The sequence below is a fragment of the Homalodisca vitripennis genome, chromosome 4, assembly GCF_021130785.1.
Source record: "Homalodisca vitripennis isolate AUS2020 chromosome 4, UT_GWSS_2.1, whole genome shotgun sequence".
Taxonomy (NCBI): Eukaryota; Metazoa; Arthropoda; class Insecta; order Hemiptera; family Cicadellidae; genus Homalodisca; species Homalodisca vitripennis.
The window spans coordinates 118,678,025-118,704,402 of record NC_060210.1 but is presented as its reverse complement, the minus strand read 5'-3'; the positions used below and the strand labels follow the sequence as shown (position 1 = coordinate 118,704,402).

Genomic DNA, 26,378 nt, shown 5'->3' with positions numbered 1-26,378 from the left:
TAATTGTCGAGCACTAAGGCGAGCTTGTGACTAACAGAAATAATACACAATTTCGGGTTTTGGTTACGGTTTCGTACCCGCCAAAATTATAAAGAATCCCTCATCTGCGAGACAAATCAACTTAGTAGGCGCCGAAATAATGAAGTATTATTTCGGTATAAATACACGCTAATGAACTTTCTAACCCCGTTGTTGCCTTAGCGTCTGATTAATTTCGGGAATCATAGTTGTTGTTTGCGACGTTTCGTAACACTGCAATGCGTCACGGTGACAATGTAACACGACTAATCCTTGTTCGGTTATTAATTTCAAAAACCGAGTTGTTTTTAATACAAAAATATAAAACATTTTGTTTATTAAATGAGTCTGTTTACAGTTTGTTATTGACGATGCAAGGTTTGAGAGGATAACAGGACTTCGGACATTTGCCATCGTTATAGGTTATAAAAGGTATAGCACAATGTTTCGAAGATTGAAATCTATCCTCTTCGTCAGGTGAGAGAACGTCAGACAAAGAAAACGCTACTGTCATACTAGACACAGTAACGTACAAAGATAAAATTACTGAAACTTTGAAAGGAAAACAGGATTTCGGACATTTGTCTTCTTTATAGGTTATAAAAGATATAACACACCTGGAGGCTGTCCTCTTTGTCAGGTGGGGGAGGAATTAATACATACGAACAAAAAGAAGTAAAGAAGCGAAAGAAAAGGGTTCAAACATACCCAAAAGCTGCATGGACGAAGACGACCCCCTCCCCCTTGACGAAGAGGAGAGATTCCAATCCTCGAAACGTTGTGTTATACATTTTATAACCTTTAACGATGACAAATTGAGCATTGCTTACCTCACTGAAGTGATTTCTAGAAAATAAAAAAAATCAAATGTCATGATAAATCAAAGTATGAAAATAAATTTGTAACGGAACGATAAGTTCTTCAATATATGCACTGACGTGTAGCTTCTATTGGTTCCCAAGAGGCTCTTAAACTTGCGTATTTCGGTATTTTTCTGTCCTTGATGACACATGACCATATTTTGGGGTTTCACCACCCAGTCGAACATGGCGAGGGTGTTTGTCCTTCAGAAGTGGGCTCTTAAAATTGTCTAGATACGGTTGTAGGGAGCACTTTTGAATACACGGAGTCTTCACATTCCTATCTTTAAAAAATTATCACACGTTAAATTTTATCTTTAAAAATTTAAAAATATTTAAAACTCTTAATCACCCATGTTACGCCAGAAATAAAGATTTTTATGATTCCTGAAAACTTTTACTTTGCTGCTTCTAGAGAATAACTCTGTATCTAGGTTAATTTACCATTTAATATTATAACTTCCCGAAGTCTACTAACTTTAAAGAGGTCAAAAAAACTGTCTCTTTGAGAAGGCCTACTACTGTCTTGAAGAAGTGCTGTGGTTTCTAGTTTTCTTTTAATTAACCAACAAAATAAATTAATCACTTAAATTATAATATTTTTTAAGTATTTAGTGTATTTTTTCAGTGTGTAATTTTACGAGCTCGTATAAATATGGCTTGCACCCAAAAAAAAATAATTTTTCAATAGTTATGATGAACATGATTTGATTTCTTTTAACCGTCCAAAATATATTTGATCGGGCTTACTTCTTGTTTCCAACGAACTCTAAAGTGCAACTGTTGATGGCGACTTATCGCGAGCATACTCGATCCTCTCCATTTGCGCCGATCGCCTCGGACGCGACTCCTCTATTTTTCGATGCCGGCCTCGATGCGCTCGTTCTAATTCTCTAATTGCGGTCGGGAGCAGATAGTTTCCACTAAACGCGAGCCGAGGGGGTAAATTTCATCAATAAGCCCGTAAATGGAAATAAATAGGCTGGGAGGCGATTCTTCTGTCAATCCGGCCGGGATCTGTTCGTTTTGTGGCGCGCATTATATAAAATGTGTAAACGGAAGATTGACAGCTAGACAGCCCGCTCGGACACGCCGTAAAAGGACGCCATTTGAATGCGCGGCCGACCGCGTCCGTCCGGTTAATGCAATAGATGGGTCTTTGTCAGGGAATCACACGCGCTGCGAGAAGGATATGTCAATTGAAAGTCAAAAATACGCCGGTTACTTATGTCATTTGACGGGTTTATGGGAACTGCACGGAGAGGTGCTGGTGTGAGTGCTGAGGTGACGTCGCGTGCACGAGAGATCTTCAGTGGTCCTCAGGGTGTACCAATACTCTTGAGTGACTTCAGCTTGGATTCTTAAATTCAGAGTACACGTTTTCTATTGCTGGAGATGAAAAAAATAAATAGTTCAGCCCGTTTTCTCGTTGTACTGTCTATGACCTTGATCTGAGGGGTCTATATTGAGATAATCGTAATGAGAATTAAGAGAGCGCATTACCACCGACTATCATGAATGTAGCTCCATACATCTCCAATGTTAATTTCAAATCAGCCAATCCTTCAAAATTAGATCTGGAAGATACAAAAGTACTGAAGAAATCATCAAATTCAAAATATACTGACCATTTAAGTAACACCGACCATATATACAAAAACATTAATCTTTAAATTTTACACACATGTAAAAAAGTCACCTATTGTCAACGTTAGGACTTATTAAAATTTCCAAAAGTGCCAAAATTAACCCTAATGTTGTTTTAAATATGTATCATTTTATAAACTTTTAAACAATATAAATTGATCACATATAAAACTAAATACACAATTTAGCTACCAAGGTAGTTGTGTCAATTAGGTTCAATTATATTTGTCTACTTCATTTATTTACCTTAACCTACAGTACTTGAGGATTGATTCTTCGAATCCGAAATGTGCACCATAGAAATAAAAACATTAAAAGTGTTAAAAGCCGCATTCTTCTTATTTATATTAAACTTCGAAGCTATATTACTAATATGTCGTCGTGTCTTCATTTTTTATCAGATTTTTACATGTTTCACAAATTTACTGTCTTTTGGCTTTCGTAAACAATAACACTAAAACTGTATTACATACAATTTTGTGTCTATGATTTTAGTTCATTTTATTCACCATTATGTAATTTTCACATCACAATTTAAATCACTGGATTCTCTTTTACTTACATAAAGCTTAACATAAAAACAACAAGTATTTTTGTCAAATTATCTCGTTTACGTACGTTTGGAGGACCGTTTGAAATTAACATCGAATATATGGGACTAATCCCTCGATCGTCGTGGGGTGCTACGCCCTCACTAAATATTTAACATCTACTACACTCTTGACTTTCAACAGGGCTCTGTACTAAACTATGTAAGGAAACCTTTTCAAATCTATTTTTGAAACAACCCGGCTGTAGCCTATAAATTTGCACTTCCAAAGAAAAAAGGTGGACCCGAGTGAGTGTCTTCACTTTCGCCCCGTCCCCATAAAGAGTACAGAGAGGTTTACGAGGGGGAGTGTATGGTGCAGGTGTTGCGATAACGCGGAGGCGCATGCGTACTGCGCGCGGCGCGGCCGCCAGACCGCAGGCCTATCTATCACCGGCGGCCCGCACCGCTCTACATCAGCCCAGACCTAATTAACTACCCGCCTATTATAATAATAATTTCAAATAAAAACAGAGGGAGTACGGGTCAGCGCCTGACCCCGGGTTGGTTCCCACGCGTAAACTGGATGAAGATACAGCATAATCGCCCCATCCACCGGCACCTGCCTGCCTGCCTCTCCGTCTCCTTCTGACTCTGACAAATCGTAATGATAGATACTCATTAAGCATAGTACCCCCCCTCCTCCAAACAGGACCTCCCACCCCTCACCGGCTCTTGCGAGAAGTTTTATTGCCTTTCTATTTACACAATTCCATTCATCTTCATATGTTATGCATTGTCATTTTAGCGTACAATACTCTCATTTTGTCGTAAACAAACAATGCCTTTGAGGAGAGAGTTAAGGGAGTGGTCTGTTTATCAATGAGATCAGGCGTTAAAAATCGTAAAATTTCATCCACAACAAATCTTGTCTCATTGGCACTGCATCGGTTATTACACGCTGATTCACGACCTAATAATCAAATAAATAAAATTTTACATATATACCACAAGAAATGTCACTCAAATAAACAATTTACTTATACGTACGTTCATCCATTTGCCAATCCTCCCACCCAAAGCAATGGTGTCAAATCTTATTGGGCGGTCTCCCAGTCGTAGAGCTAATAAAAATAGGACGTATAGCCAATTGAAGAATAACGTGAAATATGGAAAAAAATTCAGATTCCTATCCGGTAGATGTGAAAAATATTAAAAATATCTAACTGAGCAGGCAGATTAAATATAACACGGGAATGTTGGAACAATAGTGTTGGTGTATCAATTTGTTGAAACAATTATTACATTCCTCCAAATAAAACCAAGCTGTAACGGTGTCTAAACATTTGGAGCTGAATTGAATTTCTTGGACCAGTGGTAACACTGTGCTAAGACAGGATTGAGCCTATGCTAAGCAAAGTAATAGATGGTTTGGAATTGAGCTTGAATAGTATCAGAACTGTGCTGGAACTGTATTGTGGAAGTTCAGAACGGTGTTGGAGATGTGTTGGAAGGGTGCTACGATACAGGGAAACAGAGATACCATCTTGGGATGATAAATAATTTTTGTTTTTGTATGACATTGACGAATTCCAAAACTTAACACGTGAAAATAATAGTATACCTTACTCAACCGCATTACTAGAACATATCTTTGAGGGGGGGGGGGGTAGTCTAATTGAAGAGCACAAACGCATAGGGGGAGGTGTGGAATAAATCTGAATAGATCTAAATAAAAATACGTTATATAGGCTTAAAAAAGGTAAAACGTTTAACTGCTGTATATCAGACAAGTTAAATTGCAGTTATAAGAACATTTTAAAACCTTTCTAGGGTTTTTAGGGAGAGGGGTTACTATCCCCTTCATCCCCTCCTTAGTTATGCCACTGCGGGGTCGTAACTAATAAAAAGAACTTCACACATACTGTCTCCTATTTCTTGATTCACACCAAATATCATGATCGAAATTATACAAAATTAATGTATGTAATGAAATGAAATATTTCTTTTCTAAATTAGGCCCTTTTTTACAATTAACCTCAATTTGGTATCATACCGTAAATGAGACAAGATTTTCCTTAAGCCGATTAATGGTATTCTCTTCAACTTGCCAGTTTCATCATTTCTGGTGAATTTTAAACACTCGAAATTAAGGGTTTGACCACAAATTATGTTAAAATTTTAGAAAATGACTTTGCGATCTGATTAATGACTTGATACTATGGGTTATCACTAGAACTCAGTGTACAAGTTGTATAAGTTTTAATATATCCGGTATAAACATTGGTTTACCTTGCGTGAGGAGTAGGTATGGTTCAATGATAAAATAATTGAAATAAATAACGGAAGAGATGCAGGATTTCAATCCACTATCAATCTGAATTAATGTCAATATTTTAGAGAGAATTCTTAAGTATAAAATGTTGAAGGAAATATCTAAACATACATAAATATTGTTATTACTGTACGAGCAATAATTATATTATTATAATCAGTGTTTATTGTACAATTCTACTGTTTGTAACATTGATTTTTGATTAGATAACATTTTAATATTGTGAATATTTGAGATAAATTTATAATGTATTGATTTAATAAATTTAGATGGACCATAATGAAAAGTATTATCAATTTGCATTTTGTGTTGTGCTTAAATATTTTACATACAATACTTAGGTTAGCTGTGAATTCCAAAACAAGAAAACGAGAGATTTCGTTCAAAGATGTTCGCTATCTGCCCTAAAATTAAACATAATATTTTTGTTCAGTTAAACAGTATTCGTAATATTTCTGTAATGTTTGGTCACTATAATAAATAATTGAGGGGGATTTCAAATTCTGTTTTACCACAATTAAATGAAGAATTTTCGAGTTATTTCATTACAAACTTAAGGAGTTTAGTTGTCATTTGACAATAGCGCTGTACGCTGGCAGTTTCGGTATCAAACTCAACGTCTCGATTTCCATAACGGCAGTGAGTCGTCTTGATACCCTTTGTCATATTGTTGAAAGACGATATTCCTCTGATGACGTCACCATCGTGTGACCAACTGTCCCCCTTGCCCCCTCATATGATTATACCTTGTGCCCCTCAAGCATCGCCTCGCGTGCGCCACGAAATCACTCCAGAGCGCCGCGAAGCCGCTTCCGTCACAAGCTACCAGTGTTCGGCACGTCTGGGTGCCAGAAGGTTTTTTTGGGAAATCCCGGCACGATTTAGATTTTTTTTTTAGGAGTCTAAATAAATCGAAGTCATCATACGTGAGGTCATCTCTACAGCACAAATGAACATTTTGTGAGTGAAGTCTTCTTTGCTCCCCAACAAACGGAGTTAAACTCGCTTTCGAAATATTTGCATCTTTCTCACATTGTAACTTAATCTTCTTGTTAACAATAATTCTAAATATTTTAAAATAAAATGGTGAAAAACTATGTAAATACAAGATAATTATGCTTTGCCTGTTGTTGTAAGTTGTTGTGCTACCATCACTTCATTATTTGAGTTTATTAGTTAGCGTATTGTTATATTTACATTTATAAATACACAGCTGGTGCTATTTGATCGTTTCTCAGAGTTCGCGGAGGTAGTGAGCTAGTAAACAAAACCTTAACTTAATCACAGAAGACATTTTGACTTATATGTACGTAAATAAAGTCTGTGATATAGAAGCCATAACAATAATTACTGTTGGTCATATTGTTCGTTGGTTGGTTAAGCTTATCACGATAGAGTTCCGTCACATTTAACCCACTTTACAGCCGGATATGTATTACAGTCATTTTCGGTTATTGCTTTGGACCAATGGATTTGGACCCCTTTGCTTTTTATACATCGCTGATTTAAGGGATTAAAATTAGAGTATTTACTATTATAAATAAACAGGTATTTTATAATCCCTCAGAGTTGTCTATAGCAGTGAGGTAGTGAACGAAACTTCAATTTAATTACAAAAGACATGTTGACAGATATTTACGTAAATAAAGTCTGTGATAAATTACTATTGGTTGGTTTGCTCGTTGGTCGGTTAAGCTACAGCCCTAATAACTCACTGTACAGGCGGATAGCGGATATGTTATTATTGTCAGTTTCGGTTTCACATCTGTTGACTGAAGAAGACTTCCCACAGCGAGGCCGAAATGTTTCACGAATTTAATTTTGGAAATAAAACATCCGAAAAACCTTATGTAGCTATTATGTATAAGTTTGTAAGTATAGAAATAAAATATGCCCTTTAAAAGGGATTGATTAAATTACCAATACTTGCATTTGTAAAACTGAAAAATGAAGTAACTAGCCGAAGCAATTGATGTGTATCACGCCACTAATTATGGAACAAGATGATCTAAGGTTTAGCGAACACAGTAGGCCTACTGAATTCATACGAGACACCCACGACCGGATTATAATGATGAAAACGTAAAGCCGGCTACGTTGCATTTCCTTCTTCTATCTAGGAATAGAGATCGATCGTCCAACCCCTGTACTCCCGATATCGCAAGCCGACTCCCACAATCTATTATGCATGCACAGTAATGTAATATATCCTCATTTAACATGGGGCGACCTCTGGCCCGAGCATTACCATTCTCTGATTGACTCCTGCCGATGGTCGGGCGCCCAAAGGTCACCCGGGAGGTATTTAGTCCTCGCATGACTCCCGTAAGTGAATCAGTAACCTCTCATGAAATGCCAAGTTGCAATCTCGCCTAGGACTCCTACTACCACTGTCCTTTCATGGGAGGCCACCTTCAACACCTATGATTTGTGCACGATCTTGCCGCAACGCTCAAGTTGACATTTTCGGATTAGTCGATAAGACGATTCTCTTGTTCGGTAATAGTTAAATGCCGAGTGAAGAACGGCCCTTTTACCGAAATGCCAGTCCGTTGGTAAATACTTTCCCATAATATTTTAGTACCGATTCTTCTGGAGTTTTACACCGGCCACTATAAAGGAGGTTGGTTTTCGAAAGGTTCCATTGAAGAGAACGTTTTTCGATGGGCCGATGTGGTCCACTTCGAGGAACACGAGTCAGTTGTTAACACGATCACAAAGATTAGATAAGGTTACGTAAACAAAGAAACCGGTATGATCCAAAACAAAGGAAGTTGAATTGATAACGTTATTTTAATGCAGAAAGTATTGCAGTTATTGATTTAAAATAGTCATCTGTGTTGTGATGCACGTTCAATTTTTTTGAACATTTAATTTAACATTTATCTACTGTCGAACACATATCAAGTTAGCAATGTCTCACTCATCTCGGCAATTACGCTTTTAGTTTTTTTCTCGCGCGACACTGGTAGAACTGGCAGGGTATTTCATACAGCTGTCATATTTGAGGTTATGTTATGGACGATAACGTAGTAAACACGTACTCTGGTGGCCAGTACAGGCACGCACGCACGCGCCGACACGTTACAAGACCGGTCTCAGTCCACCGCGGAGAATCTCCTCTCTCTCTATCAGATTTGAATCAATTTGCATTGCGAAAATATCTTCGTAAACTCTTAGATTTGACGGATATTTTATCGCCTCAGTCACCTTAGATTATTGGTGAAAACACATTGCTTTGTAATAAAAAGTGATGGCAACTACATTAAACCACTGTGACTGCTAAACTGTCTTGTAATTCAGCCACTATTTTAGACTTTGGGATGCTAAAGGACCTGGTGAAATCACAGGGAACCTCCTAAAGCTGTTAGACATTGGCTTGTAATTTAGCTTAAGAACCTAGAAGTTTACCACCATAAGTAAAACCAGCAGCCAAAATGTTAGAATGTTCAACAATTTGGGCCGCTTGCCAAACCAAATCCATTTCTTCCTTGTCCCTGAAGCAGTCATTGAAAACAATGGCTGAGACAATTTTATTTTAAATTAATATTTTCATACACAGTAAAAATGTTCCCACCTGAAGCTTCTTTGCTTTACAAATACAATACAAACTACAGTACGAAGCACGAGTATAATTAGTTCTAATTAGATTTGAAATATAAACTGGCTAAATATTACAAACCCTACGATACCTCTTAGAGAGAGAGAGAGGTCTTAATTACCCTCTAATTCAGTTTTGGTGTAATTATTACATTTTACTAAAAAGTTTTCGATTTTCAAAATTAGAAGATATTAATATTAAAGGCGTAAATATGAAATAATTCTGCCGTGTTGCGCCATTATTACAAAAGGTTCATATTTTCATACATAAACCAAGAGTGAATATTCAATAAATAAAAGTGCCTAATCTCTTTTTTTCCTACAGATACTCTAAACATATCAGTATTCTGATAGGGCCTGCAAGCACAGGCTTAACGTTATTTACCTACATATTGAACATTAATATTTATAGATTTATTTTAAATTGTTCGTGCCGAGATTGCACTAAAAAGCCCTTAACATTCTCATACATGAGCAATATTAAACCGTAAGCGATTTTCGTCATTTTTGGGTCGCAGAACGTTACTAAATTGTTTAGGTTTTACCATTTAATATACGTTTTCAACTTTGTACATTTTTGTAACTACGTATAGTTTTCTTTAGTTTAATAAAAAGTTAATAAAGTATTAATTCATTTTTTTAATATTGTTAAAAACTAACAAGCATTACAATAAAAAACATGTTTAATTGTTTTTATATATTGAGACATTTTTAGAGATAACATCCAAACTAAATGATCAGTTTAGAATACTTTACTTAGTAACAGATTTCTGTCCCGATCAATCCTCTGGACAAGTTATGTGTTAAGTAAACACCTTAGTAAACAAGAATATAAAGTAACGTGTTGGACAATACTTATGTAACAGCGTTGCAGGAGCTTTCCTTTTGTGAAGAAATTGTCAAACTAATTAATAAATCTATTTTCTTAGCTTTGCTCACGAATTACTAAAATGGTTATTACCTCTCACCCTTTCTGGATTTTTTATTTTGTCGCAGAAATTGATAATAAAACTGAATGAAGAATTTAAAAGCTAACGAGATTCATATTTTGAGACAAGGCACACATATTATGGCAGGACTCTATTAGAAAAGACAAAATAGATTTGTAACCTGCAATGTTTGACAGTAACCTGGGATAGTATTTATATTAGTTGCATCTTTTGTTAACCACTATAATTGTATCGTTGTTAAAGATAGATAGAATCTTAATGTTTAATTCTTTTGTATTTTCTGTCGTAATTTAAGTCTACAGATTCCCTATCTACTAATCAATCATCTAAAGATTTGTTTGTAGGTTAGCATTTCAAAGTTAAGGAATCTGTAGCAAAATAATTTAAAATGTACTCAATCAGTAAGGTTCCCATTATTTGCATTCAAGGTTTGGGCGCTTTTTCGAATACCATCTATATGGTAAATATTGAAAACGGAGTAAAACGTTTACTAGTTTTCAGCTACTGCTCTAACATTCCTGCCTATGATCGTTACTCCTGTAACAAGCGTTTCGTCCATTAAGCACTTGGAGGCTTTACTTGATAACTTTCTTGAGCCCTCAATTATGATTTCTCCAACTATCAGTACATCATCTCTCTGTTTTTGCCCTAACGGCCGTGGGAGGGCCCAACCCTTCTATCGGCCGTAATCACACAGGACCTTAAATTGTGACCCACCCCCGAGATTGCTTTTAGCCTTGCCTCTATCGTAACCCTCCGTCTATTAAACTGTCTTGTGTAAGCTACGATTACAATAATATGCCTGTAGTTCGATACATCGAACTTATCACTCATGTCCAACATTTTTAATTAGAAGACCTAATTAAAATACAAAAGCGTAATCGCAACTTTTGAAACTATTGTTCCAACAAAAACTTGCGTCTGGGTGCCAATATCTGGATATGTTAGCAATAGGTGCCACAATTCATTCAGGAATATCTTCAGGATTGAAAATCAACTAGGCAAATGAAGAACGACACGATTAAGTTGGAAATGTACTGATCTCCATAATAAACTGTATCTGTATAATCTATGTTGACATTTGTCGAGTTTTAGTACGTCTTCTTAGGTTGGGTTTTCTTTATTAACTTCTGAATGGTAGAAGCCATGACTTTATCACAGCCTCACTGTGGGAGATGAAGCATTGGAGATATTAGTTTTCTTCCGTTTACTGTTTATTTTTCAAATGTAAGGATAGCTCGCGCAGAAGAGGTAAATCGCAATATGGATGAGAAATTGACACCTGATGCACTTCAGACACAAAAGCTGACTCAATAGAAAATATTTATTGCGTATATATCTCTTGTTCAGAATAAAGCAGTCTCTGCAATATTTCTTAGCGGAACAAAGAAAAGTTAAAATATAAGAATGTCGAGGAATTATCAGGTTGAGTTGCTTAGGAGACCAGGGTGGAAGACTGTCACAGGCAAGAGATTTTAAAGTGAATCGAAACATCTTAGATCGTTTCAAAAATTGTCATTTCATCTTCAAGGAATATCGATCTTCAGTGTGAGTTCAAAATATCGAATACAGCTACAGTGAGGAGGTTACTAAAGGACTCCTGAAAATAGGATATATGCATATATATTTAAAATAATGATAATAGATTACATTACCTTGGAAAACCCAATGTTGGGGGTCGGTGGGGATGGCATGTGGTGCATCGACAGCTCGTGCCGTTTGAAAACTGAAATCAAACAAAGAATCAACTAAAGTAACGAGAATCAGACATAAAATCACACAGTAAAAGCACAATAAAATACCTCATAATTAGTCCATCACCTTATCTTTAACCATACAATCGAACTAAATAAATAATGTTCTAGATAAATAAAACAAATATAAAATTTACTACACATATATAAATAAATTTAGTTAAGATCGCAATTGAACCGGTAGATAAACGCGAGTGTCAGAATCATAAGTACGATGCTCCCCATAAATCGATGAAAAAGATCTTTCCAACTCAGAAAATAGAACCTTATCAATTGAATTCTTAAATTCCTTTGTATACTTTTATAGCATTTTATTTGATCGGTGACGTTCGAATTGCTGTACTATGCATACCGTAACCTTCAAGAGAATTGGTCCCCCTGTGTCGGTCTTTTAGTGATTACAGACATCCTATTAATTCTAGTAAATGGCTTTATTTACTAGTGGGATCCTTACCTTGGCCTCCCTTCTCATTTTTCAATCGACAATTTTTGTTTTTCAAAATAAAAATCTTTTCCCACATTTAAATCATGATCATAACACGGCACAGAAATTACTTACAGTTTTCAAACCGTTTCCAACTCAACCTTTTCAAAAACCTACAATCTACTTCCAAATGTAATCAAAATTCAAACAAATTTAAACAGTTTCTTTTATTATTTCAAAGCTCACTTGATCGGGAAGGCTTTCTACAGTCTGCACGAGGCTATCGTGATACCTGTGTCTTCATTAGAATTTTGTAGTAGGAATAACTTAAAATTGTAACAAGAATTTATTGTGTTTTTCCTTTAAATTGTATGCTCTATTGTAAACAGTTGTTCTTTTGTTGCTTTTTTATAATTACGTTTGACACTCATGTTTTGACCTGCACAGAAAACCTTTGAGTTCTATTGTGTGAATAAATTATTCTTATTCTTTCAAGCAGACAGGATACATTCCAACCGACATTGATTAGAATGTAATGTTTAGAGATCGTACGTGCACAAGAGTTAGTATCAGACATTAAAAGGGGAAGGCCAAATCGCTCCAGTCCTAAATCTCCCTTGGAATCCAAATAATCGACATAATGAATAATTTAGCCCTGAAAGTTGACCCAAATGCACGGACAACTAACCTTTACCACTGATCGGATGCTGGATGGAGCTGGAGCGATGCTATTACCTGTAATAGTTGGCGGCCCGTGGAGATATAGGGCCGCTCAATCATGGGTTGTGGGCCGCGTCTCTGCGTGCATTATGTGCTGGGAACTGTCCGAGACAGGCCGCGAGTGTTGCCTCACGGATGGGTCAATCGATAAAACAAAGAGCGAAATGTCTAAATATTAAAAATTGTTTGTATCTTCTGCTTTTAAATAATTAGGTGTGCCACTTGGACGATACATATTCGTAAATTTTATCTCTGCAAAAGCACAAATGCTCCATAAAATAATATTGTTTAAATTTAAAAATGCTAAAATACTTCATATGCATTTGTTATAGCTCTAGTTTCCTCAAAATGCGATTTGAGCCTTTTCATCTTCTTCTCCGAATAACTAAAATTATTATAATTTTTAAATAGACATTTATATTAATTTGTGGAATTAATTTTTAGATTTCCAAAAATACATATACTGTCTTCATTTATAGTATTTTTAAATCGTCTGCCAAATAAAATAACGTCCAAAGAATATTTTCCTGGTAAAACTTAGAAAGGAATGGAGCTTAGATAAATCCTAGAGGTACTTTAATTTTATGAAAGTGAAGAATTCAAAGTTCTTTGAGTTGGCAGTTTTGTAGTGGTAAAGTAAGTCATTTACAATATGGTATACAGGATGTAAACTTAAATTGTTATAAACATTTAAAATGTTATCAATGCATTGTTCTGGACCAAGTTTGAAAACTGTACGGTTATGAAATATATTCTACGGTATACGAAAAAGAAGGGGACTGTGTTAAAAAATAATGTACATGTAAGTTTCCTATTCGATTACAATAACATTTTATAACTACATTGCGAATAATAATTCACGTACTCTCGTTAATAGTAGTAAATTGATAAGTTAGTTAGTAAATTGACCTAAGTTGTCTTACAAAGAAGAATTTATACTTTCAAAAACGCTTGGAATTAAAGACATTATTTATTATTGAATAGGTTCCTCGGATTGCTTCTCACTTTCACATCTATGTAATTTTGGATAGTATGCTGAAGCAAATACTTATTATGCTGTTATAGTATTAAAATTTAATAAAGGGGTGATAGTGTAGAGTAACGAGTCTCATTTATTTCTCATTGAAATTATACTTGAGATGAAATAAAAATAAATTATTAGTTATCGATTTGGAAGAGCTGCAATTCTAAATAAATATTCAATAATGCATCATTCCGTTCCATCTATGTTTCCACTTCATTGGCAAATTCTAAAAGCACAAGCAGACCGTTTAGTCGTGTAACAGCAACGCGGATCAGTGGTATACTGTCTGTGGGAACCGCGGACCGGTGAGCGGGCGGTGGATAGCGGGCGGGACCCGGAACTGAGCTTTGAGCAAGGTCACTGCCGAGCTCCTCTCTTGTCTTGGCATTTTGGCACATTCCAACAATTGCAACTGTAACTTAGGATTGTGTCATTCTACTCTGAGACTCTTGGAATACTCCGATCATCCGGAAATTTGGAAATCGGATGTTATAAGTTGGTTTGAGGGATATGTTTTAATTTATTTCCTCTGAAAGTGTTTTAAATGGCATGACGCCTTCAAAGGCGTGAAGATTGCTCTTAGGTGGTCGTAGAATGCGTAATTAGCATTACATTTCAGGGATCTGCAGGTAAACAAAACCAATATCCATTTGGTAGGACTTACATAAAACCGTTAGACTCCATTAGTAATTCATTAAACGATGACATATCATAGAATAGAGACTACGGCATCATGAATTAAAAACACTGAAGAAGAGGACAAGACTTTGATTGGTAGAAAATGTATAGTTTTTGGGTTTTATGACATATAACGATGACAAATATCCAAACTTCTGTTATCTTTTCAAATCCTTTTTTATGCTTTTCATCAATTTTTGATAGTGAGGTGTAAGCGAAGAACTTACCTAAGAGCGATACACTATTATCATTTTACATGCGGACTCAAAGTTGCCTCATGCCAAATTACAATGTAGAAAAGAGATTAAAACATCACGCTATGTTACACCGAATAAAATATTTTTTAATTAAAACATCAAAGATGTATGAGAGTTTTTTTAATTTTTTTTGTTTGATAATACAATCTCTGAATCTTTCATTTTGTTATATACATCCCACGAGATTGTAATAGTAGGATACACATGCATGATGAATGTCTTACGATCGAAATATAATATTGTGAAATAATATAGCAATAACTTAATATAGTTATTATAAAATAAAATATATAAAGGAAAAATTAATTATATAAATAAAAATATACCCAACACTTTTGACAAATGATGACAACGCAAAACAATATTTCTCCGAAGCCATCGACTCATTACGGCTTTTGTTATTCATCATCTCGGACCACACCCAAACGTTTTATCTCGGACACAGAGCTCCGACATATTTCCTTCTAATCCTCATTCCATGCAGTCCTATCTGGTTTTTGCGGAAGTTTAACCCAGATCCAGATTCCAAGTATTCTGAGGCTAAGACCCATGGAATTGGGTCCATCAAGACTAATAGCTAATCACACACTAATCCTTCAATTTTGAAGAAAAGTTTTTGACTTACGAATTCTTATGACTAGACCAATTAACAATTTCAAGGTGGATGGTTTGGTTTCCTCCTTCCAACCAAGCCATAGCTCCTGAAACATTACTGAGCTACTTAAATGAATAGCTTCAACAGATCCATTCTTTAACCAAAACAAGTTGAGTTGTCACTTACATTACCAAATACGGGACGAGATCCGACCAGCTCCTTTGGTCGAATCCTTGTCTGGTGTGGTTCTCGGACTCTGATAATTCTGGAGGCCGATAAACGATAAATCCCCGAGCACAATCAGAAGGGCTACACGGTCAGGCACAGACACGACAACATCCCCGTATATAGCGCCTGGCACACGGCCACTTCCTCATTATCATTATCGGTTTACAACAGGCCAACGTCGACATGAACTTTGACCTCTAATAATGCATCAGAAGTTAGGTGGCAAATTGTTGCGACAGCCCCTGTTATTATTTGTCAACATGGATGAGATGAGCCGTAAAATTGTCTATAGAAACCATGTACAAATTAAATGTATGAGCAAAATTCCCAAATACAAGACATCGTTGAATCTTACCAAGGTATATCACTTTAATTAGTAATATCACAGAAAATATAGGACACAAAGATCTTACTATAGGAGGTTCCCAGCGCCATCAGACAGCCAGACCTATCAATAATGAGGTATAGCGCATCACTAACGAATTCTGTGGACGGACCTTAGTTAAAAATCTCAGTTAGCCGCTTGGCTTTGCATCCTCAGTGGCTCAGATCTTGAGGAAGCCTCAAAACGTATAAAGCTATTCAAAAATGTTTTTAGTCTTGGCATGCGCTCTTTATCCTTAACAATAATAAAATTATTTTATCTTATCAATTTGGTAACAGATTATCTTTATCTAATAAAGGTTGTAGAAATATGTCATTTATAAATACAACTAAATTTAAATTACATTGTTATTTATAAGCTTATTACCAATTATTTTATCTTGTCTTCTTGATAAAGATTATCTCTATCTAATTACAGATAAAGGTTGACAAATATGTCATTTATAAATACAATTGATTTTAAGTTACATTATTTTTTTATAAGTTTATTAGTAAAAAGTGCAAGTTTGTAATTCTTGTGTTGAAACATCTTCTACTTAACCATATTTAATGTTTTACTTTTCTCTGATTTAACTTTAATTGCTATTATACTTTTAATAAGGTGACTTTATATTACCTTTGCAACAAATATAATCATACAATATGTACTTTGGAGATTTTCCACATTAATTGGGAAACAGAATTAGTGTATTTCAACCTGCATGTAAGAATACTTCACATTATAACCAATACCACTAATATTACGAGTATTTTACGTTAAAGCCAAGCCGAATATAACAAAAATTATAATATTGATGTTCTTGTAATATTATTTCATTAAATTATCGATTCAAGTTAAGTTGTTTTAAATCCAGGTTATTATTGGTTGAAATATTTCTCGTTCAATAATTGTAAGTGGTTAAGTGGTTTACAGTAAAATTTGTAATAATTTGTTCAATAAATACCGGCTTATTAGACTGTTTATATTTAAAATAAATTTTGAAACAATCAACATACCTAGTGTATATAGGCAGTAAAAGTACGCTTTGTGGCAAATGTAAGGTGACGAATTTTGTATTATTCTGCTAGTGTTTCGCGTGCCCTAAGAACAGTTTTACTAGTTTTGTGATGCATTTTTGTGTGTGTAAATTTGTTGAATCTTCCAAATAGTATTAAAATGATAATTTACGTGTATTGCACGATTTGACTAAATAGATCTCTAAAGGCTCTAAGCATAACTCTTGAGTGTACCTTGAAAACATTCTTAGTGACCTATAGACTATTAGAAACCACAATGCAGATAATTGTAATAAAACCTATTTCTTTGGGGAACGGAAGAGATTAAACGCTCATCAGACTATTTACAGTTTTTATTACTGTATTTATCACATGTCCTCTCATTACACCGCGTTGACGTATGCTAATTATATCGATAGCCATTACTCCAGAACAAGTCACGGGGTCCATCTGGCAGTCATTAACATTCTCTAAAGTGGAAATGGATTTATCAATGTAACATTGGTGATTCCGGCACTCTAATGAGTGGGTCACACCGAGGTATCTAAATTGCAAATATCCGTGGACGCAGGATCGGAATATTAAAAACTCACTTTCGGCACTATTTAATGATATCACTGGCCTTTTAAGAAAATTGCAGGGCTGCACTCAAATTGCCGGCCGTGTGAGAGCCGGCCTTAGGCTTCGCTGTGACGTCATACTATTGTACCTTGGCGGGAAATTGAAGAGGACCTTTAGACTGTGACATCGCGTAAACTGCGTGAGACGTTGGGCGGAGCGGATAGACTATGAGATAGACGACGGCCGCGGCGGGCGGAGACTTTGACGACTGGTATGTCGTTAGTCGTCTTGCAACACGTCAGAGCAGCATATGTCCTCAGGGGTGTTCACTGTTCGTATGTCATGTGGAAATAACAATCGTCCTTGTCCTATATCCTTCACTATACTTTAGAATAAAGACAGTAAGATATGTGAGGATCGACCTAAAACTGTATTGCTCGCTGTATTTATTTGACTTGACAAACCTTTTTCATAATAACTAACAATTATTCGTTTAAGCTTCATTAAGACGAGGGATGATTGGAAAAGACAACGGACTACGAGAATTTGCCATTTATAAGATTAGAGATGAAGTTCAATGTTCACTTTAGTAATTTTACTTGTTAAATATGTTACTTTTCAAAACTACTTTGATGAATGATTTGTAAGGAAAGCTTACGGTCTGTCACTCTCATTTATTAATGATTAGACCTCTTATAGCACATACTAATTCTCGAACAGTAGAGTTTCTGTGGTCCTCGTATCTATTCAGTAGCTTTGTTATTGCAATTTTTAAATCAGGGGACTCGGTAAGAAAAAATTCAATAGTGATTTGACTAACTGCATGTCCAAGGGATGTAGTTTATAAAAAGAGACCACTCCATTAACAATCACTAAAATGAGTTCACAGTTGTACTACCATTGTAAATTCTTTTTTTAATCAAAAGATTATCAAAAACAATGAGTTGTACAACAACAAAGAGAATGTACAAACATTATACTCAAAAGGTTGGGAAATAAAACTAAAGTATAAATAATAAAAAATAAAAATAGATAACAGAGCATTATTTGGATGATCATAGTGTTATCGATATTTAAAAAACACAATTTTCAAAGATTCGTATTACTAGATTGAATTTTGTTATACAAAATGTAAAAAGGGTTGAAGAGATTTGAGATTATTATATACAGTTTTCAAATTGAAAAGCTGATATCCTCACTCTTAATAAAAAAATATTCATTCACCAAAACTTTTAGATGATCGCAATATTTCAAAGATTCAGAAACACCGGATTCAAAGATTTATTAAACCCACTATAATCAAGAGCTATCACGACCTCCGGTGACCTCATCTCACGGGTTGACGAGGTGAGGTGTTGGCCGAGGACAGAACGACGGAGGACACAAAAGAAGGATCGATGCCCGGAGAAGAAGCGGTTGCTGGCCATTGCAAGTCGCGACTGCTTGTATGTAAATGTGTGATGGAAGCTGATGCGCCCCTGTCTGTCTGTCCACATCTCCTTAATTATCTGCAGACAGTGTCTCCACTCGTCCTCCTCAGCTATCCTGCTCCTGCTCCTGCCGCAGGATCGTCAGCCCCGATCTTCTCCGCATCTCAGGATTGGGCTGTTCAGATACGCGCTCTGTTTCAATACACATCTTTCAATCCGAACTGTAGAACGTTTCTCTCAAGATACAATTCTACCGAATTCTTATTATAACTCAAGAAACTATTCTCTTTATGATATCCTTGATCTAATATGTAGTAATTAAATTCCTCTTATAACGTATCAACTTAATGCATATATGATGAAGTAGGTTGAAGACAATAAGTGTTAGTTCTCCATCTGAGGAAGAAATCGCATTGCAGATCTAAAAACATTATTACTTTTTTTGCTCCACTGATGAATGGCAAATGATCGAGAAAATACTGTTATCTTTACAAATCGTCCATCGTTCAAAAACAAACGTGTGGTGGAATCGTGGTAGAGCAATAACCATATCGGTAAGTAGCTGACATGCAGCGTTCAATGCCAAATTCAGTCCCTTCACCACCCAGAGGTCATTGAACCCAATTGGACCTGTATAATCGACATTGACCTTGAAGTTAATTAATGCCACTTTTAAAGATCAGCTACAGTAACTAAACAACTACACAAGACAAGTCACTCATACTACACACCCCATACTCACCTATGATTATGAGTGACGCTGACCTTAAGTAATGTATAAATGCTGAGTGTTAGTGAAGCTCGAGGGACTCGACAATTTTGATTTTTGTCTGTCTCTCTATCTATATGCACGAACATTCGAGATAAGGTTGACCTATAGACATCATTTCTATAAGCAACAACCAGTTCGTTGATAGTGCATATCACTCTGTGGGATTTGGCTGAGCTTTATCGAATATGTTTGCATTGCTCTTATGGGTAACTATGATAGTAACTAGAAAATCGAAACATAAATACATTTATAAACAAACTGAGTACAATCATATGCCAATTTAACATGTGACAGTAACACAAGTAGCCTAACGGAGTAAGCCATACAGTTGAAATGTTGTATGAAAACTCAGCGGACCATGTTTGTAGTGTGGGGTACAGTCCTACCTATTAAGTAAATCTCATCTGCTCCATAGAGTTGCGATCTTAATGTGTGTATATTCTTCATTGGCAGCACACGCATGCATAAGTTTGTTCCTGCGCTGATAAATTAGCAAACAATGATTTATTAGCATCTAGATCTTGAGATATTACAATAATTCGAACACTGAATAGTTTCTTTAACCAAATCACAGCTTTTTTTATTACAACACGGTGATACTACCAGGGACGTCTGTAAGTTGTAAATTTATTGCGCCACAAACACCCCACGTAAAGATGACCTTTAAGATTGACCGACCCAACACGGCATGATAAATCACACTGTCTATTTGTGAACAATTACAGTTGTAGATGCGATCTGGTGAGCCATTAGCCGGTTGGGTCCAGCCAGCAATCGCTAATACCACGTACTCCTAGATACCGTGGCCGCTTCGTATTGTTGTGGCTGAGGCACTGGGCTTGGAGTCTATCGTGAAGAGTGGTTGCGGTTGATTAGTAAGTAAGCGACTGAATGATGCTGGTAGGGAGGCTATGTTATCTTGGAGGTTAGATTTTTATGTTCTGGAGTTGAGTGTATCATGTCGTTAGGTATACTCTGACCTTGGAGGTGTCTAGATCACTGGATGGGTAAGCAAGGAAGGACCGTATTATTCAAATATGGACATCACTACCCAAACAAATATACCTAGTTCAGAATCTGAACAAGACGGCTTCCTTGGTAGGCATTACTTGTAGAGTTATCAATAAATTATACTTACTAAAAACCTATTGATCTTGGCAAGTAAGAAGTTGCTCATTCAGTCATTACTTTCCCTTATATTTGTCTTAAACACCTACATTGGTACAATTGGAGCAACATTTTGTAATTAATTTTTAAAATTTCAAATTGACAACACCTTGGATTTTTAATGATGTTCAGAAAAGGACTGGCACTTCCCTCTTTAACCAACCTGATCCTTCTTTAGCTCAGATTTTTATGTATTTTACTCGAGCTAGTGAGCAATGGTAACAGTGTTCTTGTCATCTAATTCTATAGTATGGCAGTCGCCTGTAATTGTGCATCACTTTGGTCAGCAGCAATCTGGTTAGTCATTTGTCAACAAATGTGTTGATTTTTATTTATAAACGAAAAGTTATCTTTCATTTGTTTCACCTGAGTTGAATAAATATAAATATTCTATTTTTCATTGTTAAGTTAGTACTCTCAAGTCATTCAGTACACGGTAATTGTGCTTGATTAATTTGTACTTTCGAAATAGTCTACATGTTGTTTTTTAATGTTAATCTTTTTCAACTGAATTTGACGTCATCATCATGTAATTCAATTACTATTTTGAATGGTTGACCTTTGTTTTAGAATTTGGCACCTGAAGAAGAGAGTAGAAATCAGTTCTCGAAACGTCATGTTTTTATTGTTGTAACATAAAGTTTTGACATATGCATGTGTTCTTGTTATCCATTTAACCTCAGGTAGTATCAAGACGAATTTTCCTTGACCATACTCAATCTCCATCCAGATTCGCAAGATGTATTCGGGATGGACGTTTGAGGTTGATAATTTATGATTTTTGTATTTTAAGGTTTGATACTTTAACTAATCACTCCATGGAAGTATCCATTAGAGCAGTAGACGTCACAAAAGTCTTGAATTGTCATTGTATCATCTTTTCCAAACTGTCGCAAAATTTGTATGAATATCGAAGTCAAAGAATGTTGGATCAAAGTCAATTTTTGACATGGATGATTTGAAAACGTGGAAATGAGATGAATTGGAGAGTATTATATGTCCAAATGCGCACACACGTGCACTCACCATGGCCATTATACGCGAATTGATTAGTGTCATTCGTATACCAGACACATAAATTGTGATTGTAAAACTGGGTTATAGACCAAGGATTTATGTGTCTTATTTTCCCCTACTGTTATTTTTATTGTGTACTTATTTTTTTACAGATTCAACTGAAAAACATATGAGGTTTGCAGGTGTTCAAATATGGTGCGTCTGTATGCCGCGGATATTTTTTCAGGAAATTCGCGTTTTAAATTGTTAACGCAGAAGCCAACTGCTTCTATTCTGACTCTACTCACTTAGACCGGTACTAATAGTGTACTCGAACGCTAGAACAATGCGTGCCGTAGTTTACATGTACAGTTATCATACATTATGTTGATGGAGTCTGTCATACTTCCCATATTGGCCTTACTTATTTATAGCATTAAACACAAAAATTTTACTAACGTAGTTAACACTAATACAGGCTCGTGTATTGATAATATAGTGACCTATTACACTTGCTAGACGTATTTATATTCTTACTAGTAATAAAGAAAACATATTTAGATTATATCTAATCTGCCATTCTTTTCACTGCCACACACCACTCTGCTTCTAAAGTAAAGAAAAACTTCTTGAACAACCCATTTTAGGACGGAATTCCATAAGCCTTTCATGTTACTCCTACCTTTCTAATAGTTCCTATTGTTAATGTATACTTTTCTGGATCCTTAAATAATATTAGATAAGACTAATAATTAGAAAAGTGCATTTAACCAAATGTTTGTAAACGAACGTGTACCAGGTTTTTTAATTCATATTAGCAGTTAACGTAACAGAAATTGCCTAAATGTCTTAATTCGGAACATCAGGCAAATAGAGCAATGGATTATTTGTAACCGTTTCAAAGCGTTTCTAAAATATTTTGTCAATAAGTAACATGACATCTAGTTTCTAACGTTTTTGATCTTTAAATTGTATTACCAAACAAACAGAGCAATGGAATATGTTTTGTAATAGCCTCGAAGCATATACAAACTGTTCTTATCAATTAATATGACAGCAATTTTTTAACATTTTTTTCTTTAAATTATGTTACATGACACAAATAGAGCAATGGAATATTTGTAAAAGTTTCCGAGCATTTCTAAACTCTTCTTGTCAATTAATATGACAGCAAGTTTTTAACATTTTTATCTTTAAATTGTGTTACATCACACAAATAGAGCAATGGAATATTTGTAAAAGCTTCCGAGCATTTCTAAACTCTTCTTGACAATTAATATGACAGCAAGTTTTTAACGTTTTTTTCTTTAAATTGTATTACATCAGACATGTGGTCGTGTACTCGGTGGGATGAGTAGATAGATTATTGAACAGTCCAGCGATGTTAAACGGTTGGCCAATGGTTGCACTCAGCAGTACTACAGTTTACAAAATCTGTTAGAGGGGAAAGTCTGTAGGCAGGATGGGACAGAGAACATGTGGTCGTGTACTCGGTGGGATGAGTAGATAGATTATTGAACAGTCCAGCGATGTTAAACGGTTGGCCAATGGTTGCACTCAGCAGAACTACTGTTTACAAAATGTGTTAGAGGGGAAAGTCTGTAGGCAGGATGGGACAGAGAACATGTGGTCGTGTACTCGGTGGGATGAGGAGATTATTGAACAGTCCAGCGATGTTCAGTGGTTGGCCAATGGTTGCACTCAGCAGTACTACAGTTTACAAAATCTGTTAGAGGGGAAAGTCTGTAGGCAGGATGGGACAGAGAACATGTGGTCGTGTACTCGGTGGGATGAGGAGATTATTGAACAGTCCAGCGATGTTCAGTGGTTGGCCAATGGTTGCACTCAGCAGTACTACAGTTTACAAAATCTGTTAGAGGGGAAAGTCTGTAGGCAGGATGGGACAGAGAACATGTGGTCGTGTACTCGGTGGGATGAGTAGATAGATTATTGAACAGTCCAGCGATGTTAAACGGTTGGCCAATGGTTGCACTCAGCAGTACTACAGTTTACAAAATCTGTTAGAGGGGAAAGTCTGTAGGCAGGATGGGACAGAGAACATGTGGTCGTGTACTCGGTGGGATGAGTAGATAGATTATTGAACAGTCCAGCGATGTTAAACGGTTGGCCAATGGTTGCACTCAGCAGTACTACAGTTTACAAAATCTGTTAGAGGAGAAAGTCTGTAGGCAGGATGGGACAGAGAACATGTGGTCGTGTACTCGGTGGGATGAGGAGATTATTGAACAGTCCAGCGATGTTAAACGGTTGGCCAATGGTTGCACTCAGCAGTACTACAGTTTACAAAATCTGTTAGAGGAGAAAGTCTGTAGGCAGGATGGGACAGAGAACATGTGGTCGTGTACTCGGTGGGATGAGGAGATTATTGAACAGTCCAGCGATGTTAAACGGTTGGCCAATGGTTGCACTCAGCAGTACTACAGTTTACAAAATCTGTTAGAGGAGAAAGTCTGTAGGCAGGATGGGACAGAGAACATGTGGTCGTGTACTCGGTGGGATGAGGAGATTATTGAACAGTCCAGCGATGTTCAGTGGTTGGCCAATGGTTGCACTCCCCTATATGGTGGACTTGTAGCTCTATTACTTTCTACCACTCATGTATAAGCGGCAGCAGGCTAATTGATTGCAGGACGTTTACTGCTAACCGGTAACAATTTGTTCCCCAAGGCCCCGCAACAGGTACAAGCTACTCTGTACTGCTGCACATGGCATTGTTAATTCGTTTTTATAGAAATGCTGACAAAGACAGCGTTCAGATAATGTTGCAGCGTCTGTCACACACGCTCAGAGCTACAATTCACTGTACTACACCCACCTCTGTACTTAACTCTAGAGGAGTCAGGATTAATAAATAGGCAAATAAAAAGAAACATAACATAACAGAAGTTCGTGCTAGTGGAAATATTCTAGTATTGCGAGAATTCTTGCCCACCCTGTACAGTTAGTGAAGTTCACGTTATAATCCCATTCCAATGTAATATATACGGACGATAGCTTCGTGGAAGCTGTAGATAACGAAAAGTATATAACAGTAAAAGAAATTAGTTTAGTAAATTAATCCATTTTAATAGATTTGTTTAGCCCTTTCTTGTAGTTTAGATCCATATTTTCGAATCTATCACATTTTAGTTAGTAACATTCCAAAAAAAGAGGAAGTCGATCTACAACTCTCTTAAATACTACTGGATGGTTTTAAGCATGTAACATTATGCTAAGGGCTACATAAATATAGCTTGGATATTCTACGAGCCTATATTGTTAGCGCATACAAAACTTTACAAAGTGTTATATATGAAAAGATCTCACTGTAATCGTTATCAATGCGGTTTCGTATTCTGCGGAATTAACCTACTTTTTTTAACAAGAATTGGGCTCGGGTAATTTATCTATCTTAACTTATTTTCTAATGGCTCTGGGCAACGTTGAGGAATGCGTGACATTGAGGAAGACGAAAGAAAAGCATCCCTCTTGATAGTGCCTAGGACATAACAGAATAAAATTATAGAGAATCTAATCAAAAATGCTTGGCAGAGCAATCAAATATTAGAATGTATACACACCTTTATACAAGTGTGAGTGATTTTGAATGGGCTAACAAAACGCCACCACTATGCTACTGCTATGTATAGCGGTTTTGTCAGAAAGGTGACGTATACACATATTTGCAACTGTGAGAGAACAGAAAACACATAATTGGAATCCTCAGTAACTAATAGAATATTTCACGTTTATTTTTTACTGAATGTGTGTTTGATGCACAGGATACCTTAGGATCACATTAGACGACAATTTCCCTTCACCGCCGAGCTGGTAAATTCCACAGAAGAACGACGGTCCTGACGGCGTGCACGAGGGCGAGCGGGAGAAAGGAACGTAATGTAGAAGGTGTCATTAACCGTATCACATTTCGCGGGGGAGGGGGTGTTCCCAAGTAATTAAGAGACGTAGGGGCGGCATGTGAGGGGAGGGGTGCGTGTGAAGTGCACGCAGCGCAGCTTTACGGCACCGGGACGAAAACAAATCGTGCACCGCTGCGCCGCAGTTTCGCAGGAATAAGGAAGTAGGGTCACGCCGGCCGCTGTTGGGTTAGGTCGGGGAGGTTTATGGCTCCACGGTCACGACGAACGCCACCCCGTGCCCGGGCGGCCTTGGGCAGGTGGTTCGGTGACGGTAATTGGCGGGGACACAAGCCGGACTCGGTCGTGCTGGCGACCATGCGGCTGCCGGAGTACACTGGACCTCGTGACAGAGGACTTCCCAGTCGCTTTCCACTTCCAACACCTGAAAATAAAACTCCCTCCCTAGAATGGCCAAGATTGAAATAATCTTCCTAATTAACAAAAAGAACCTTAGATAATCGTCATAGACTGTATGCAATTCTTCCTTTAAAATCTGTATTTGACGATGATGGGTTTGAGAATGTAACATAAAT

General features: G+C 36.5%; 1 protein-coding gene across 1 annotated transcript in view; it reads right to left on the bottom strand.

The window, feature by feature from the left end:
* LOC124360008 (neuronal PAS domain-containing protein 4A) overlaps nt 1-26,378 on the bottom strand; it is a 206,882-nt gene that overhangs the window by 86,402 nt on the left and 94,102 nt on the right. The window contains exon 3 of the mRNA XM_046813234.1: nt 11,595-11,665. Within this exon, the coding sequence (XP_046669190.1) occupies nt 11,595-11,665 (71 nt within the window). The remainder of the gene's footprint in view (nt 1-11,594; nt 11,666-26,378) is intronic.